Source organism: Lissotriton helveticus, chromosome 10 (genome assembly GCF_964261635.1).
Source record: "Lissotriton helveticus chromosome 10, aLisHel1.1, whole genome shotgun sequence".
Lineage (NCBI taxonomy): Eukaryota > Metazoa > Chordata > Amphibia > Caudata > Salamandridae > Lissotriton > Lissotriton helveticus.
In genome coordinates this window covers 128,513,402-128,531,962 of record NC_136071.1, presented here as the reverse complement: position 1 = coordinate 128,531,962, position 18,561 = coordinate 128,513,402, and the positions used below count along the sequence as shown (strand labels likewise).

General features: G+C 43.3%; 1 protein-coding gene across 1 annotated transcript in view; it reads left to right on the top strand.

The window, feature by feature from the left end:
* The window catches only part of ADAP1 (ArfGAP with dual PH domains 1), a 424,297-nt gene that overhangs the window by 166,654 nt on the left and 239,082 nt on the right, over window positions 1-18,561 (top strand). The window contains exon 4 of the mRNA XM_078664923.1: window positions 17,010-17,092. Coding sequence (XP_078521049.1) covers window positions 17,010-17,092 — 83 coding nt within the window. The remainder of the gene's footprint in view (window positions 1-17,009; window positions 17,093-18,561) is intronic.

The following is an 18,561-nucleotide window of genomic DNA, read 5'->3' as shown; positions in this document are numbered from 1 at the left end:
GAATTGCAGTAAAAATGAAAATATGCCCAGATGCTTTCAGGACTTCTTACAAGTACAGTGGATCGTGACATTAATTTACAGTCCCCCAGCCATCCATCACTTAATACTTCACTGCACTAATGGGTTTTGTATGGTGTCTGTAGGGCAGATCTGGTTGACTTGGTTAAGAAAGGTTATAGTTAAATTGCTGCATGAACACGAAGGCTTTCTTCATTTTTGTTAATAGAAAATCCTTAAATGTTCATGCAAACCTCAGGGTGAATATGGGTGTGTCCAGACATTACCCTTGACTCCAGCAGCTAGAAATAGAAGCACTGTCCCTGTAGAAAAAATACTACATTGCTGCTGACCCGTTTTAGGTCACAAGTTATCATTAAGCATGAGCGCTAAATCCGCTCCGATCGCGGATTTTGCGAATTTTCGGTAAATTCGCGATCCGCGAACTCTCGCGAATTTGCCGAAAATTCGCAATCCGCGAGCGGCGGATTCCGGGGGCAAAAGTTCAACCATTCCTGCTCTGTTGTAACTAATTTACGATGGCGCCGGCAAGCTGCCAGCGCCATCCTAAGATAGTTACTAAATTAGCTTCAACAGGAAGCTCTAATAGATAAGATAAAGCAGGTCATCGAGCGCCTGCTTTATTTAATCTATTAGAGCTTCCTGTTGAAGCTAATTTTGTAACTATTTTATGATGGAGCTGGCAGCTTGCCGGCGCCATCGTAAATTAGTTACAACAGACCAGGAATGGAATAATACCGTTTTGGAGGCTTGGCAGGTGTGCCTTCTTCCCAAATATACCGTCGAAAATCAGCTGTGACGCTGGACAAAGGCCTTTGCATCTTTGACCTTCACGAGCGCAATCCCCGTGCTGTTATGTGACCAGGAGCTTCTGTCTCTACATCTGCTGCTCTGATCAGTCTCTGACCTTTTATACACACAAGAGCCATGTGCACTCGCTTGGAAGCGCCGTCCGTTTGGCCCCGCCCACACACTCGCGGTGTGCACCGTCTTCCCGCCATTTACCCACTATGATGGGCAGATCACTCAAGGGACCCCTGCGCCCTTCGGCGCGATTGCATAGTAACACACACCTGGTCGCTGTAGACAACTCTCTGGCACTTTAAGCAGCTGTACTGTAGTAAAAGCACTATACATTTACCCAACGAGGTAGCACTTACTGATTATCCAGTAGAAAGTACTCCAGTTGAGTAGAGGTATGGCACAAAACGGTGGCTTCTTCTTGAATAAATATGAAGGGCAGGGCTCATTCTGGCACGATGGTCCTGGCACAAAAATTAAACCTCAACAGGAAGCACTTACAGATATCAATACAGCACGTGCCCTAGTTGAAGCTTACATTCAGTGACTCATTCATCAGCCCAAAAACAATCGTGAGCGTTGTGGAGGCTGGGCAGGTGTGCCTTCTTCCCAAATATACCGTCGAAAATCAGCTGTGACGCTGGACAAAGGCCTTTGCATCTTTGACCTTCACGAGCGCAATTCCCGTGCTGTTATGTGACCAGGAGCTTCTGTCTCTACATCTACTGCTCTGATCAGTCTCTGACCTGTTATACACACAAGAGGCATGTGCACTCGCATGGAAGCCCCGTCCGTTTGGCCCCGCCCACACACTCGAGGTGTGCACCGTCTTCCCGCCATTTACCCACTATGATGGGCAGATCACTCAAGGGACCCCTGCGCCCTTCGGCGCGATTGCATAGTAACACACACCTGGTCGCTGTAGACAACTCTCTGGCACTTTAAGCAGCTGTACTGTAGTAAAAGCACTATACATTTACCCAACGAGGTAGCACTTACTGATTATCCAGTAGAAAGTACTCCAGTTGAGTAGAGGTATGGCACAAAACGGTGGCGTCTTCTTGAATAAATACGAAGGGCAGGGTTCAATCTGGCACGATGGTCCTGGCATGGAAGCCCCGCCCCCAAATCCGCCGATCCGCTAAATCCGCGGATTTTGCGGATCCACGATCCGTGAATACGCAAATTCGTGAATCGTGGATCCGCAAAATCCGCCCATGCTTAGTTATCATCCTATTGACCACTCCTTCAGGGAGGACTATCCGTAGGTGGGAAGCAGCAAATAACTCGACCGCCTAACAACACGTTGCCTTTGCAACGCGGGCGGAACAACGAATGCTTCTGAATCACGTATTCCATTTACAATACAAGTCGTTACAATGACATGCGTTAGGTAAAGCGGCTTTGGACTTTAAGGTCCAACGCTTTCCCTACTGTTGGGGGGACTGGACTTGGAATAATAAATTATACTATTTCAAAGTCCAGCACCCCCGAAGGCAAGCCGGTGTAACGACTTATGTTGTAAATTGAATGCGCGGTTCAGTTGCATTCATTGTTCCGCCCGTGGTGTTAAGGAATGCATGGGCAAGAATGCATGGTTGTGCCATACAACCTCCATAGGTATCCAATGATATGTGGCATTGATTTGAGGTAATGGAATTTCAAAGCATTGATTTGGATAGATCTGTGATGGGTCAAGTAGAGTGGCCACACACACTATATGTTCTCATGGATGCTGCTTCCAGTCCTAGGGTTCTAATGTGCAATTTAGGCCCGCTAGTCAAATTAGTTCAACTGAGTCAATCGACGGCTACAACACTCAGAATGCACTAGGTTGTGACATAAAGCCCAAAACTGAACACATCATCTGTAATGACATGGCGTGAGATCATCACTCTCTTGTGTGAAAGTGGCCACCAAGGGCTGGAATAGATAAGCATGCCTAGGATGGTTGAAACATGAGAGAACTGAATGTATAAAAAGCAAAATTGGGTTGTGAAGAGTGGACAGATGGAAAAGAAACATACATGATGAGTCCGACCTTCATGAACAGACCAGAATCAAAAGCCAGCACAGAGGTATCACAATGAGACAAGGCATGTAGGGTCCATTAGGGCCATAACAAGGATGTTACTAACTTGTAAGTGCTACATACATCAAAATAAAACCGCCCAATTGCAATAAAAATATTTTTTGTACTTATTCTAGTGTTTTTAGAGCTGGGGCCTAGCCAGGAGGGCATTGGAGAACTTCACATGAAACTAGAACACATCAGCAAAAAGTATCTAGAGGTTGAGAGAGGAGGAGGGGCAGACAGGTCATGGCACAAGATGTTAAAAAAGAAAAACTTTTTAGACCTTTACACTCGACCCCTATTTAAAAAAATATAGATATTGAGTAGGGCCTCATAGTCTGATGGCGCTGAAAGTCCAATAGTATTTGGAGACAGGCATGTCCCACATCAAGAATATTTAGGATGTCTTCTAATACTAAGAGTGTTACTGTTTCTCTGTGCTTTTGTGGTGGAAATCAGATTAAGAGGAGTTTAGTAAGTTAGTGAAATGTATAAGAGGCGTTCTAGGGCGAGTGCTTTAGTCATTTATCCCAGGAATGGAAATTTAGAAACAGGTTCTAGTTTTTTGTAATCAGTGGTTCAAGGTTATGATTTTTTTAGTAGAGGGGTGATTTGACCAGCTTTGATGGTATAGGAAAGAATGCCATCTTCTAGAAAGGAAATTATGATACTGAACATAAGGAGGGCTAAGCCTTTAGGGCTTTTATGAAGATCCTGGAATGGAGGCTATGGCATAAGGTCAGGGTGCAAGGGAGGCATTAATTTGTTGGGTGTTTAGTGGTCTAAAGGATGACTGTGTTGGGATCTTCTTTTAAGGAATCGTAGGTGGTGTAAAAGGTCTTAAAGCATGTAACAAATTTGCCTTTTCTGCGTGATCACCACAGATTTTTTACCTTTTGCAGGACCCTATATTTTTCTGGATTAGAACTCTGTTAGGTTTACCCCAGCTAAGCATTATAAAGTGTGCATACTCCCACTTTTAACATGGTCGATTTGACATACTCTTAAATGGCATAACCCATAGTTCCCTAGTATATGGTACAAAGTGCACCTCTGGCCTGGATCTTATATGCCTCAGTAAACTACCACACCTATTTTGCCATTCACTATAGTCACAGTGCAAACATGGTTTCATGCCTGCTCCTGTTGCCTCACTCTAACACTGCAAAACATGCACTGCGACATGTCAAAATAAGTCGTTTTTGACAGGTGAAAACCTTATTTTTAAATATTAAGTCACCCCTATGTAAGCCCTGTAAGCCACAAGGCGGGGTGCATGGTATTTGAAATTAGACATGTAGAAATGTAATGTTAACATGTCCTTACAGTGAGAAACAACCAAGGCATGTTTTCACTGTGGCAGGCCTAGCTGTCATGTGTAGAAAGCCAGAGTACCAGATAAAATTCGAATACTGTATCTCTGGAAAGCTAACAGATTAAAAACACTTTCAAAACCTATTTTTATTAAATAATAGAAATTCAATTCAGTGGTGAAGCCAGATTTATAATAAATGTTAAAGAAAAGTACCTTTTAGAAAGTTACCATTAATCTTCCTGAACTGTCAGTCGGCTAATTAACATAAGCCTCTGCCTGCGCCCAGCAAGTAAATAGCCATGAATAGCGTGAAATACCGCCCAGGAGCAAACCAAAAGCAGACCTGAATGGGCAAAGATGAGTCCCTTGAACTGTACAGAATATGCAGGGTAAAGGCTGTGGCATCCTTTTTTACTCTACAGTGTAAAATCCTGCTTGACATGTCTGCTGGGTTCACATATAACTCTTGAAGCCAGTTGGAAGGAAAGAGAACAGGATGCCAAGACAGTTTTGGTGCATCGACTGTCTGGTTACTAATGAACTGATGTTTGTCTTACTAGACTTTATTGTGGGTAAAGTGGCTGCCTCAGACTGGAGTTTAGTGTCCGATGTACCCACAATGGCAAAAGTATTGAGCCACACTAAACTGTGTGGTGAGTGTGCTGTGGTAATCCTAGGATTACTGTAGGCAGATTCCCCACACATCCCAAGCTCTTAGAGCCCAAGTTTAGTGTGGCTGAAGACTTTCACCATTTTGCAAATGCCCAAAGTGGTAATGTTGACCCCATGAACTTTTACCCCAATGGTTAGTGCGTGCCCAGGCGTCATTCCCACCCACTAGCTAGTGCAAGGCATAAATGTGGCATCTCCAGGCACCCACTTTGGAACACTTTCTGGCCCTATGGACACATGGAAGATCAGAAGGGAACTGGAGCTGCTGGCTGTGTTCTGAGAGGATCTCTGAAGGCCTGCACCTGCCCCCTCTTGTACCCAGGACAAAGAAGTGGACTCTAGGGGTCATAGGACAAATTTCTTGTTTAAGCTGTAGAGGCTGTTGACTATCATTGGTGCTTTGTTCTTTTTGACACTGTTTCTACTTAAAACATTTAAAAATCATATCTCCGATTCCCCTTATTAAATTTATATTGTTTATTGAATTTTTACTCTATTTTTCTAATATGGTTTTAAGATTTTTATGGTTTGGCACTTTAACTGTATTACTGTTACGGTGCTGCTTAAATAATGTACACATTGCCCTTAGTTAAACCTGTCTGCTTATTGACTTTGAGGTTTCACCCTGATAAGGGTAGTGATTACTCCTTGAGGTGGGTGGTCAGCCACCACAATAATAATCCAATTTCATTCAAGGCATCTTTGATTCTAATAGGTATTTGTATTATCATCTCAGAGAAGACTTTTGCAATAGAAGTGTTAATAAAAGCTGACCTTTGGATTATAGCACTTTTAGTTGGTGCTGCGTTTGATTGTGGAATTTATGACATTTTTGATGTTTCTTGTAGGGGGGCTGCTCCGTGTGGAGTTTCCTCTTGGACTTTAGTTCTTGTGAGGCTCCAGGGTTATAAGCTCATTGCCTTATTTAGCTAGTATTCTGATTGTCCTCTTTTGTTTGTTAAATATACATTAGTGTACAATGGAGCTGGTGGTTTTTCCATGAATGAAAATAGGGTGAGGGGAGCTTCTTTAAAGGTGTTATGAGTGTAGTAGTTAGCGACTTCCTCTGTCGAGTGAAGAGTGGTTGTTGTGGGACAGAGGCTCTGAGTTTCTACAACTGCTGTCAGATGGAGAAGTCTGTTAATGGTCTCATCATCATTTTCAGTGGTGGAATTTGGCCTTTCTTATGGTTGTTAAGGACAGTAGATTGAAATGGTGTGACATAGTAGTCTGTCTGGTCAAGCTTCAGTGTGCTTTTAATACTGAGAAATATCTCAAGGGAGATAATGAGTCTTATCTCTTGTTTGGGGGAAAGTTGAGTTGTGAAAGCTCATGTAATGTGGATGTAATTTATTTGGAGAACATTGGGGGGTTTATTTAAGATATACCACCATAAATCTTTGATGCTCCCTCTCCAACAAATTTGGACATTAATAAGTGGGGGACCTAGGGTTTCCGGTGGATGTCTCACAAATGACTCTACCATTGGAAGCCACAGAGCTGATGACCCATCTGCAGTTGAACCGTGGGTCATAATGACGGCCACCCATAGGGCAATGCAGCTGTCCTTACGTTCATTTGCCAGAGATCGCTATGCAATGCATATATGTCCTTGGCCCGGAAATCAAACAGTGGGCCCTTCACACACCTAAAAAACAATTGCATTACCGCAACATCTTTTTTTCAAGAAACAAACTCCTACTTTTAAACAAACTGCCTTTGTAAGTGGCTGCACTGGAGCCAACGCATCGGCAACGTCCCTTCTCTAAATTTAGTAGACAATCCTCCTCTGGCTGACCAGAGGCCATGGCACTGCTCACCTGAAGGGCTGGGGGCCACCCCCCAGGGTCTAACTGACCTCTTGAGTTGTTATTGATGTACCATGTTGATATCTCCTAGAAGATGTTTGGAGTAGTGAGAGATCATGAAAGTAATGAGCCTACTGAGGTTCTCTGAGAAGATGTCATTTGCTAATGGCCAGTAGGAGGTGTGAAAAACCCATGGTGCTTTGCATTTGCACATGCATTGCATGACCACATGTCGGAACCACCCTCTGTAGTGGATTACTCCAACCCCTGGAAATTAAAGTAGTCCGGACTGTGCACACGCACGTCACCTGGAAGAACACATTTGAACAACAAGAATGCTCAAATCGTAACAGCGCCTAAAGCATCTTATAAAGTCTTGTGCTTATAAATCACAACCATTTGAGTAATCAACAAAAAATGCAGAAAGAGGATTAGTTGGAAAGCAAACGTGTTTTATTAATTAAAAACTATAGGATTGGCAAGTGCAAATCCACAAACCAGTCAAGTGAATTGATGAAAAATATATACTTAATATGTAAAATAAAACTGTAACGTAGCAATCACTTCCAAGCAAACCACAAGAGCATAACAAAAGGCTCCACGCTGTATGCTTCAGAAGTCCCCTTTGTCTCCCAGCCCAGCTAGTCATCTACTGCTTATTACAAAGACAAAAAAGCAGCAGGGCCAGCTCAGACGAGAATCTGAGGGCTGGACCCGGGCCTTAGAGAATGAATACTGGAGCCAGTATGAAGAACCTGACAGCTCGGTTGATCTCCTGTTTGTGTTGTGAGCTGATTCCATTCACCTCTAAAGCGAGTGACAACAGTCACTCGCCTATGTTGACGCCTCCATCCAGCAATTCATGAAGCCAATAGCGCAGTGCATTCGTTGAATCGCTGTATTGTAGATGAATTTATAGACTGCTTTATTCCTCTGATGAGGCACCAAAGAGATTTGACAAAGGGTAGCATGCTACCCCGTGGATATTGCTCGGTTGGAAGAGTGGGTTTTTAGTGTACAGTTTTCAGTGTAGTCTACGAGGAACGGCTTTCGGTGACGTATGTAATGGCCAGTGATATTATTATTGTATTATATGTCATTTGGCCATGTAGTGAAGCCCACAGTCCTTGTTTTTGACATAGACAATTTTCATTTTGAGCATGTCATCAAAAGCTAAAATGCATAATTCCAAATCCAATAATATATATATATAATGCATAGCCATTTTACAACCGCTGTTATTCTCAGTTGGACCTCCTGGCTCCTAACAAATCCTATAGCATCTCAGCCCACTCTAAGTAGACTTCCTCCATGTGTTCACAGGTCCTAACCTTCCGCATGTGCCGCTATTCTGAAAGAGCCCACTCTGACGTGGCACTGGTTCACGTCTGTACAGTGGGCCGGTGTTGGACATCCAGCAAATGGCGATCCTTCTTTTGGCCTGCAACAACCCTAGCAATGCCAATTTGTATCTCACCTTTTCCAACTTAGTGCATGGGATTACCCCAAGGATACAACGTTGTATGGAGCCCTCTAATCTAACATTAGGTGCCACTCTCAGGCATTGACCTATTTTCACCCAAAATTGCTTGATCTTAATGCAAGTCCAGATCATGTGTAAAAAATCAGCACCTTCTGCCTTACGTCTAAGACACACATCAAACGGGTTGGATAGATTCTACGTAGCCATGTAGGTCAGAGAAAAGTGTGAGGCAAAACATAAAAATGGGCAAGCTTAAATCTAGTTAAATCTAGAATTGCCAGGTACCTCCAAGACCAAAGCACAGGCTCTATTCCAATCTCCATCTGTCAATGGCCCCAGAAGATCCTCTTCTTTTTGATTTTTGATGACATTATGATTTTTACTCTATAATTCTTGAAGACTTCAAATAAAAAGGAGATCAGTCGTCAGGAGGAACCTGTATCTAATAGGACTTCTGTCAAGTGTATCTCCTCCAGTGTAACAGGGTAGCCTGTCCGGATATCTTTGCTGTGTTGGTCAATCTGTTAGAACTGTCCTGAACCTATTCCGGAAATCTCATGCGCTTCTGCAAAGTGAATGCTGCTGTCTCTCTGATATAGCTCTACCCCTGTCTTGCATCCTGTCTCCCTCCACCTAACCACGGACATACTGTTGCAGATTTTCTGGAAGGGCTGTAGCCACCAAATTGTAATCTTCCTAGAAAAAGGAGGTTTGTACATTATTACCTTAAATGTGGTCTACCACTCTATGGCTACCTGTTGTACTATATATGGGCAGTGATTATCTTGTCAGGCTCATGTGATCAGGCATACTGGTACATTTGCCACTTCTAAACCCCCTGCCAATAAGCGTTTGTCCCAATTCCCATCCGCACACCATCTCGTCTCATGTTAGATGCGCTGCCAAATAATACAGTTATAAGTCAGGGAGTCCAAGGACCATTGTATCCAACGTGAGCGTCCCTAACCCTGCCATACTCCATCTGCCAGCCCATATCATGAGAATCAATATGCTATATATTTCTTTAGGCATACTCCTGCAGCTAGCGCACTGTGAGTTCTGGAGGACGTAAAAGCCGGTGGGCAGAGCCACCAACTTTGCTACGAGATCTACCGCGACTGACCTGTGACTGACAAGGTAATTTATTCCAAAACACCTCAGAGGCCTTTCACCCATCTAATACTCTAGCCCAGTGCTTCCCAAACTTTTTCGACCCGCGGCTCCTTTCATCCATTGTCCATTGCCCGTTTTTGGAGGGGGGGGGGGGGATTGTAAGTTCGGCTTTGGGAGTGCTTGCATTTTTCTACCTAAAAATAATTGGGATGAATGTATTATAATCCAAGTGTTTCGTATTACTAAGACGGCGCCTCTAATAAAATATTCCTAGTTACACTTCTTTGCCCATGCCTTTTTTAGAGTGCCCTCTCAAACTTTTTTATCCCACTTACATTGCTAGATAGCACCCCTATGCATGTAGGCTCCATTGCCAAAGTGTTTCTGCGCTTGAAGAATATTTGCATGCACTTCCATTTCTACCCATGTCACACCTGTCTCAGCAGGGTGACTCACGATTTTTTAAACCACATACAGTTTTATTTTTCAGTCTCCTCACTAAAATTGTCTCCAAATCAATGGAAACATATTAAATTCCTCTGATTTTGTTTTTTAAACGTCCCTCTTTCTTGATTCCTATTGATGGCATTATTCCGTACCCTGTGCTCAAGGAGAGAGCAGGTCTGTCGGTAAATGTGTGTGTACTGAAAGAAATGCGTACTGGATGTACCTATGATTCAAGTACAAATGTCAAAACTTAATAATACTTTGTGTGTTTAATAGACAGGGCAACTGTACTTTTCCTGATAACTTGCATTGGTGTAAAATGCATTTGGAAAAAAAGAAACTATTAACGAGTCTAACACAATAAATCTGGCATCTTTCGCTTACTTTTGGAGTGTTGGAATGTGGGGATCCAGTGAAATATGAAGGTCATCTCCCGCGACATGCCATCAATTAAGTACTACCTTTACAGCTTTAGGCATGTCACTTACAAATCATCTACATCATGTGTTTAAGTCTAATTAGTTTAACTGAAGCAAACAGACCCTTCAATATTAAAAGCATTAAAGTGCTTGGTGCGTGGCTCTCCTGGCTAGGAACCACTGCTCTAGCCATATTGTAAACATACTGTTTTTCAGCCTTATATATCCCCCTTAGCCGTCACCTACCCAGCTGGACCTTGGGCAGACTTTCCCTCTGTCTCTCCATTGTATCTATTCCCTACCCCTTTTTCTCTTACCCCCTCTCCCTTCCCCACCCATTTACCTTTTCTTTTATGCTCCTTAAATGTTTGTACTGGTATCTTTGGTAACTTGTAACTGATGTAAGTTTGCAACTATGTGGAAACTTATGTAAAGCGCTCTGATACCTTCGGGTCTAGCCAGCGCTAGCCAGCGCTATATAAAACTCTTTAAATAAATAAATAAATATATTCAATTTATATTCCCAAATATCTAAATGTTTCTATTTTCCACTTTAGTCCTACATTTTGTAACCTTTCCTACAGCCGTATCTCCAGCCCAGGGCTGGCTTTAGGGTGGTGCGATCAGAGCGGCAGCACTGGGTACTGACTTGGGGGAGGGGAGCGTTGACCTCGGTAGGTGGGGGGGGGGGGCCGGAGGCGGTGCTGTGATTAGCAATAACTTACAATTTAAAAACACTGGCTGCCGAGTTCCTTGTGCGCCCAGCTTTCAGGCAGCATTAAAAATGTCAAGATAACTCTTTTGATTAATGTTCCTGCTAGAGAGAGGTCTCCCAGTTTTGTACAGCAGCAGATTTGGCTCGCCATAAAGTAGCGCAGAGGGTTAAAATGCCTGCTGCAAAGAACGCATACTGTGCAGATCACAGATCTGTATTTTATGTGGATAGCTGAGTGGATTACTGAATTTGTCACAGAGATCCTTTTGTTACTGCAGTTCATAAGATACAACCCTAATGTAGAACATTGACTTTTACTGACCGGTCTTCAAAGAGCTGCATGCAAAATGCATAAAATAGGTTAGGACAATATGTTTTTTTTTTCCTCTCCAGTCTTTCATTATCTACTCCTGATGTTGGTAAAAAAAAGGGTTAGTTTGGATAGATACATTCTAATTACCAAAGCCAGCCTTTACCAGTGCTTTACAACTATGGAAATTAATATGAGAGAGAGGCTATGGAGAGATGAGGTGCACTTGGCCCCGGTGGTAGTGAGGGAATCTGAGGAGGAGGTCATGGGGGAGGGGCGACAAACATGGTTGTCGCACAGGGCGCCACCAGCGCTAAAGCCGACCCTGCTCCAGCCCTCCTAATGTGAATACTAAAAAACTCTCCTAATTGATGTATAGACCACAGGCCCTTCCATAACACTGCAGTTCCAGTAGTAATCACAGTACAGAAGATATACAAGGGCATCATCCGCATATAGAGAAACTATTCTGTCCATACACATGTTTAATCTATTTAACACCTTGGCTGCGGCTCAAATTCCGCCGCTGTGCTAAGGTTCTAATCAGTGGGTGTGGTTCAGACGGCCCCCGGCCGTCGTGCGCACACTCCCACCGTGACTCATGACGGCCGGGTGCCGTCATGAGCACGGAAGGGGTTAAGAACTGTTAAATATTGAAGATCAAGTGGACTCCAGGAGCTTTGAGCTGAGCTGGACTGTGAGGAGAAGACTCTTAGTTCAACTTAAATTTGTCAGCTCTGGCGGGTGCCTACTTCCCCCTAACTTCCTTCAGTGCATTGTCCTCTCTGGCAGCCCCCAAGTTTACCACCACTTGGACCTGTTACTTTCTGAGGCGTCTTTCTTGCGTGGTGTGTCCCCAATTTCTGTGATTGCCAACATACCCAGAGTTGAGTATATAATGTCAGTGTCTTTATAGGTACCCTCACCTTCTTTCCAAAAGAAGACAACAAATCTAGTTGTTAGTCATTTGCTTTGGTTTGTTTGCTGGTTTTATGGTGGTGTGCAGTGCCAGGTGTGGTCCTTTCCCACTTTGTTGCCAGCTGGCCACCTGCTCCAGCTAGCCCAACTCTTTGTAAAGAAACAGTCAGGGTGGTGATGCCAACTGTTCTCGTGTATTTAATCTCAGGGTGTGGAACCGAGGTCGCCGGCCTTTTGGATCATGAGACCAACTTCTTATCAATAAAAATCTTTGTGAGCTACTTACAATATTATCTGTTGCAACGCTTTGAACAAAATTGTTAGTGGCCTTCCCCAAAAGGAGTACATGCAGTGACTGTCATTAGGTAAGGATATTTTTTATTTTATTTACATGGCACACACCATAAACTAAATTGTATCCATGTTCAATAAAGTAAATACAAATGGACAACATCAAAGAGTATATTCAGTGGCGGCTGCCAACCGTGGTGAGGGTGCAGGCAAATGGGCGCAAAACTATATAAACTAAATCATGCCGGCATGCCTTTCATTATCGTTTTAAAGTTAAAATGTTTACATTTAAAATGGTAATGTAATGCATGTCAGCGATTTAGGGCATAAAACACCCTTTAAAGATGTTTTTTTTAATGAAATAAAACTCACTTACCTTTCTGCATGTCCCGATGTTCTTTTATCCTCGGGACCAGCCAGCTCCCCTAACCAATCCTGGTGCTGCTCTCATGCTGTTAACCAGAATGAGAGCAACACCAAGATTGGATGGAGCAGGCTCTCTCAGCGCTCCAAAGGGCACTGGAGGCCTTCACTTGGTCTCTACTGTTCAAGACAACTGGGTTGAAAGGTTTAAAGTGCGCATGTCTGGATGGTCGTCCCAAGACAGCCAACTAAAGAGACATGCACACTTTAAAGCGCCCAGCCCGTCACTCCTCTCTGATTCTGTCAGTCAGCAGCGGCCCGCCCACATCCTGAGACTCGGCTCAGGACAGGGGTTTGAAAAATAAAACGGTAATAATGTCTTTTAATTTTCATCTGGGGCATTTTAATTGGTGGGGCGACGCTCCTTCCCCTTAACGGAGGAGCTGCTATTGAGTATATTACTTTGGCAAACCTACAGGGCAACAGAGACCAGAGAGAGGACCCCTGCACTGAAAATCATTTTGACACATTTTGTAAACATTTCCTGAAGTAAAAAAATGAGAAAATAATGCTAACAGAAAGTAGTCACCTGTAACAAGCTAATGACATTGGCAATTTAGCTCTACCAACTTTATATTAGTTCTGTCAGCGTAATATATTCTTCGAAAATGCAATACGTTTACATTCGGACATCAGCTGATCAGTTTATGAAACTATTTGCATGTGCTATCAAATGCAAACTTTTAATTTTTGACAATACGCTGGGTCAGGGTGAGGGCCCAATTAGGCCAAGGGTGCTTAAAACATGCCAGGACATATGGCCATCACTTCAGGGATGGCTATCATTATGAGTAAAGATGGTGCCCTCTATACAACACACGTTCACCTTCTGAAATAGATGTTACTGGTAGTCCCATATGCCAAGGATTGCCATCAGAGGCAGGGATGGGTCTGTCAGAGAATGGCACAATAAATTCACACCCACAATTGTAAACTTACTGTGGCGCTTAGATAGAGAAGTGATACCACTTCCCCTGGGATCACAGCTTACTGGACTTAGGACGTTGCTTTGACTCGTCTACCGGTTTGTGTCTCCGTTGCCCTTCCCCTCCTCTCTCCATGCTGTGTCCGTCACCCTCCTCTTCTCTTTCCCCCCTCATTATCCCTCCCCTGAATCTTTCCCCTTTCCTGCTTTTGCCCATACGTATTTGTGCTTATTGTTGTATCTCGACCTTACAAGTAACTATGTTGCCATGCTCTAATAACTGTGTAACCTTTGTAACGATGTAACCTGTAACTATGATCTGATGCTCATGTAAAGTGCTCTGATACTTCCGGGTTTAGCCAGCGCTATATAAAACCTTGAAAATAAAATAAAATAAATAAAATCCCACCATCTTGCAGAACCAGTGAAGTACCTGTACGCCCCTATTATCTTGTCCTCTGGCCAATACTATCCTTGGCCCCTGGATGCTGCCACACTAGACTCCTGCAGTCCTGTGCGAAAGTCATTCCAGATACTGAAGTCATTCTTCTTTCACAACTCATCCTCACTTACATACTGCAACTGAGAAATTCATTGGTGAAGTTCCAGGCCTCTGCACTGTCAAGCACACGGTGTGTGCATGGGTACCTGCCACTGGTTTGGCTGGCTGCCCACATAGAGGATGGAGCTGAGCTGTGCTGCCTCTTGCACAGTGCAGAAAGCCGCACTGCTCAGCTCCATACCCCTTGAATCTGAATAATATGCTGAGCTGGGCTCCATGTCTTTGGACTGCTTGCTGGCAGTAGGCAAGCTACAAGTAGGTTGTGAATGTATTATTGGATACCGCTGGTGTAGAACCATGCACAGACTCACCTGATTGAACTATTTTTCTAATTTCCTCCTTCCATGCCGCAAGGCTCCTCTGCCTCCTTGGACCCAGATCCGATCCTGAGCCCAGCGAAGGGCAGGCTCCCTCTTTTCTCGAGCATCCATCCAGAGAGGAGAACCTACTACACTCTAATCCAGCCGCTTTCTTACTTCCACGATTATGCCTGGCTATTTAAAATGGTATCTGCAAGAGTGGATCCAACGCCATGTTTTTCTTGTCAGTGTTTTGAGCCCCAAGCTGCTAACATTTTTAGAGGGGAGGGGAGGGGAAGTGAACTGCTAACCTTGAAACTAGGGAACCTGACGTAAAACCCCTAAGGTCCGACTCCATTTTATGTAGGCCTCAACTACATTGTTACTAATGGAGGCTGCCATCTTCCTTCTCTCAAACAATGGAAGTCGTCATTTTTCTCAGTTTATGCAGAATCATAGTCATGTCTGCTTTAGCAGCAGATACCGTCTGACCTAATCTTTTTAAGAACTGTGAAAGTGTCAAACCATTCGATTGATGATACCGAAAAAAACACCAATGTGACATTTGATTGGGTCATATGTCTACTTTCCACCATGTCAAGGAATTAAGAACACATACAGGTATGTAACCAATATTGTGTAGTCTGAATTAACTTCCTTTCACCTTATTTGTTCATAAGGAAACATCTGGGACGCACACCTTGAATCTATGTCACACATTTTTAAACTTATGTCAGAAAATCCAATTCCTGATCAGATTTAGTATATAAGGACGAACGCTTGTCAGGAGAGGTCCTTTGCCCAGATTATTGCCCAAAATTCTGCCAGAGACAGTCTCACTTATTGCCAGCACCCTTTGCACTTCGCCTGAAGCCGATAAACCTGAGTCCCGGAGGAAGACCGAAGCGTGTATTTGCCCTTAATGGGGAGCACTGTCTTCACACCTCTGTTATATATGTTTTATATGACATTTTAAAACGTGCTATAAATGTTCATTTAATTCTCATTATTTATAATGTGCCTTCTTGCTGTTCTTGTAATATTCTGTGTAGTTGTTTTAGATGTACTGAGGAGCATATTGTCCCTGCAGTAATAAATACTTTTAACTGTTCTTTCTTATTTATACATGTGTGTGATAATGTGAATAACGAAATACGGTTTCTTGGTGTTTCCACAGTTCCCTTGATCCGTTCATGGGATTGTTAATAACCCAAAAGCAATGCTTCTATCTCAATTACACATTCAATAGTGTTTTGTGGGGTTGCAATAACTTGTATTTCACATTCATCGCTGGTGCATTGAGCCAAGTTCTCCTGTGTCACCTGTGGGTGGGAAAGCACACCTTGTAGAGTTACGCCAAAGTCGTAAATTACACAACAAACCAGGCTTGAATCCCAGCCTCAGCTCAGCATCCTTTTCTGGACAAATCATTTAGGGCCAGATGTAGGTAAATATCATTGACCAATTCTAAAATACCGAATTTTACAGATTCGGTATTTTAGAATCGGTAAATGATATGTAGCTAATGATTTGGTAAATTTTACTGAATCGGTAAAATTCGGTAAATATCAATTCGGTATTTACCAATTCGGTATTCCCCATTCATTCCTATGGGCCTAGAGGCCCATAGGAATGAATGAGAATTACCGATTCGGTAAATACCGAATCAGTAATAGGGGGTAGACTTACAATGGTGGCAGGGTGTCACATTGACACCCTGTTGCACCCCTGTATAGTGTATGGGTGCACATTTGGCACACATACTGCCACCCGGCACTGTTGAAAAAAGCACAAAATTGCTTTTTTTAAGGTTTTCGATATTTACCACCAACTTGTAGTTGGTGGTAAATAACGTATCCTTACAAGTGAAAAGCACTCCCTTGAGTGCTTCCTACATTAAGGATTCGGTAATTTACGGAATCGGTATTTAAGAATTCGGTAATTTACAGATTCCTTAAATTACCGATTCGGTAAATTACCAAATCCTTAAATTAGGCCCCTACATCTCAAATGCCTAATACCGGTCGGTAACGGCCGAAATTCGGTAATTTCGGCCGTTTCCGACCCGTATTAGGCTTCTTACATCTGGCCCCTGATCTCCCTTTGCCTATAAATGCTTGATGTTACCTTGTGCTCACGTAAAGCATTCTAATATATTTGGACCAAGTTCACATTATACCACCAAAAAAAGAAATAAGTATTGAATGTCCTATGACTTCACAGACTGTTTTGCTCTGTTTGTGCCTGTACTTCAATAGAACTGTGCAAGGACTTGATAAACAGTGGGTTTCCTTGTACACTACTGACAGTAGTTGATAGAGCTCCAGTTGTTGTTTCGATAGACACAGTAAACCTGTGGGATATTTTTATGTGGTTGTGACTTCCCTACTGATCTCAGTTTTTTTGTGTTCTCCAGGGTGTTGCGTGAACAGTGGATCAGAGCCAAGTATGAAAGAAAGGAATTCATTTACATTGAGAAGCAGGAACCCTACTCGGCAGGTAGTTAAATATTCCTTCTCTTGTAGACAATGCGCCGAAGACAATGCAGCCCATTTCCTCCACAGCTGCCTCCTTTGCTGTTTTCTGTACACAATGGACCACCGTCTGCCTAGAAATATCCCAGGCTCTGCCAGACCTCAGTGCCTGGTGCATGGGGATTGCATCCTGTGCTAACAGGTCTATGTTTGCATGTTAGCATAGGCACTTTATCTTTTTTGCAGGGTGGGAATGTGATTCTTTTTTGGCTATGATAGATTTGGCAAGAAATGTACACCGGAATAGATTTGTCGAGTTGTTATTTTGTTTCATAACACATTTGTCTGCATTTCTCAGGGTTTTATTGGATTTAGCATCCTTTACATGATTTTGAGTATTTTACTTAAATTATGCATCTCTATTTCAGGACATATTTTAACGAATGAATTGTTATTTATGTGCTTTTATGATTTGCCTGCCAAATCGAGTTTATGATTGATTGTGTGTCTGCTGCCCCCAGGGCCGGACTGGGAACCCAAACCGGCCCTGGCAAAGTGCTTGGTCGGCCCCCTGGGGGGAGGTTGGGGGTGCTCTTTGCTGGGGCTGGTTTTCGGCCGATTTTGTTACAGGGCCGATTTTGCAACTATGCTGCAAAAACGGCCCTGTAACAAAAACGGCCCCAGGGCCTAAAACCGGCCCCCACCCTTGCGGCGCACCGGGGGATTGCCCGGTGCCCGCAACGGCCAGTCCGGGCCTGGCTGCCCCCCACTTTCCAAGAGAGCAGAAATGTAGAGAATTTTAGATGGGCTGTACTCCACTTACGGTTTCCGAGGGATTTGGGGGGGGATATCACAGACAAGCAGAGGGAAGTTCAAGTTATCTACGATGTTATACAGTTCCCTGAGGCCAAGCGCGCCTGTCACATAGATTATAGATTTCCCAGGTGCCGTAAATAGATGTTGAGTAGAATTTGGATCCAATATGATAACATTCATAGTTTCTCCAATTGTTTTGCTCATTCACATTCAAATGTGGTCCTCAATGCATTTTGATTTGTTTAGGCCTTCATCAGGAGGTAGTAATTCAGGGTATTTGGTTTTATTGTTCCAAGCAGTGGTGTCTGGGCCGTTGACTGCACTTTTTTAAACCGTTGAAAGCTAGAACGCTGATTATGCATAACTATTTATTGGATTCACCTGTCACATCCGTTTTTTTTAACAAAATATTGTTTTATTGTGCTGGATCTGTTGCATTAGGGATCTAAAGATGTGGCCGAACAGGGCAGTGAATTGATTCTATTGTCGTACGATACATATGTTGTTATTCTATGTTTTAGAAAAGTACAATAAGTGTGTGGTCCTTATGTATGTACATATGTCGTATTGTGATGGTACAGATGTGGTCAAAATGCAGCGGCTCACTGTACAGGGTCAGAGGCAAAGACAGAGCGTGGTGGCTGGTTTGTGAGAGCCGAAGTGGGCTGTTACTCCATC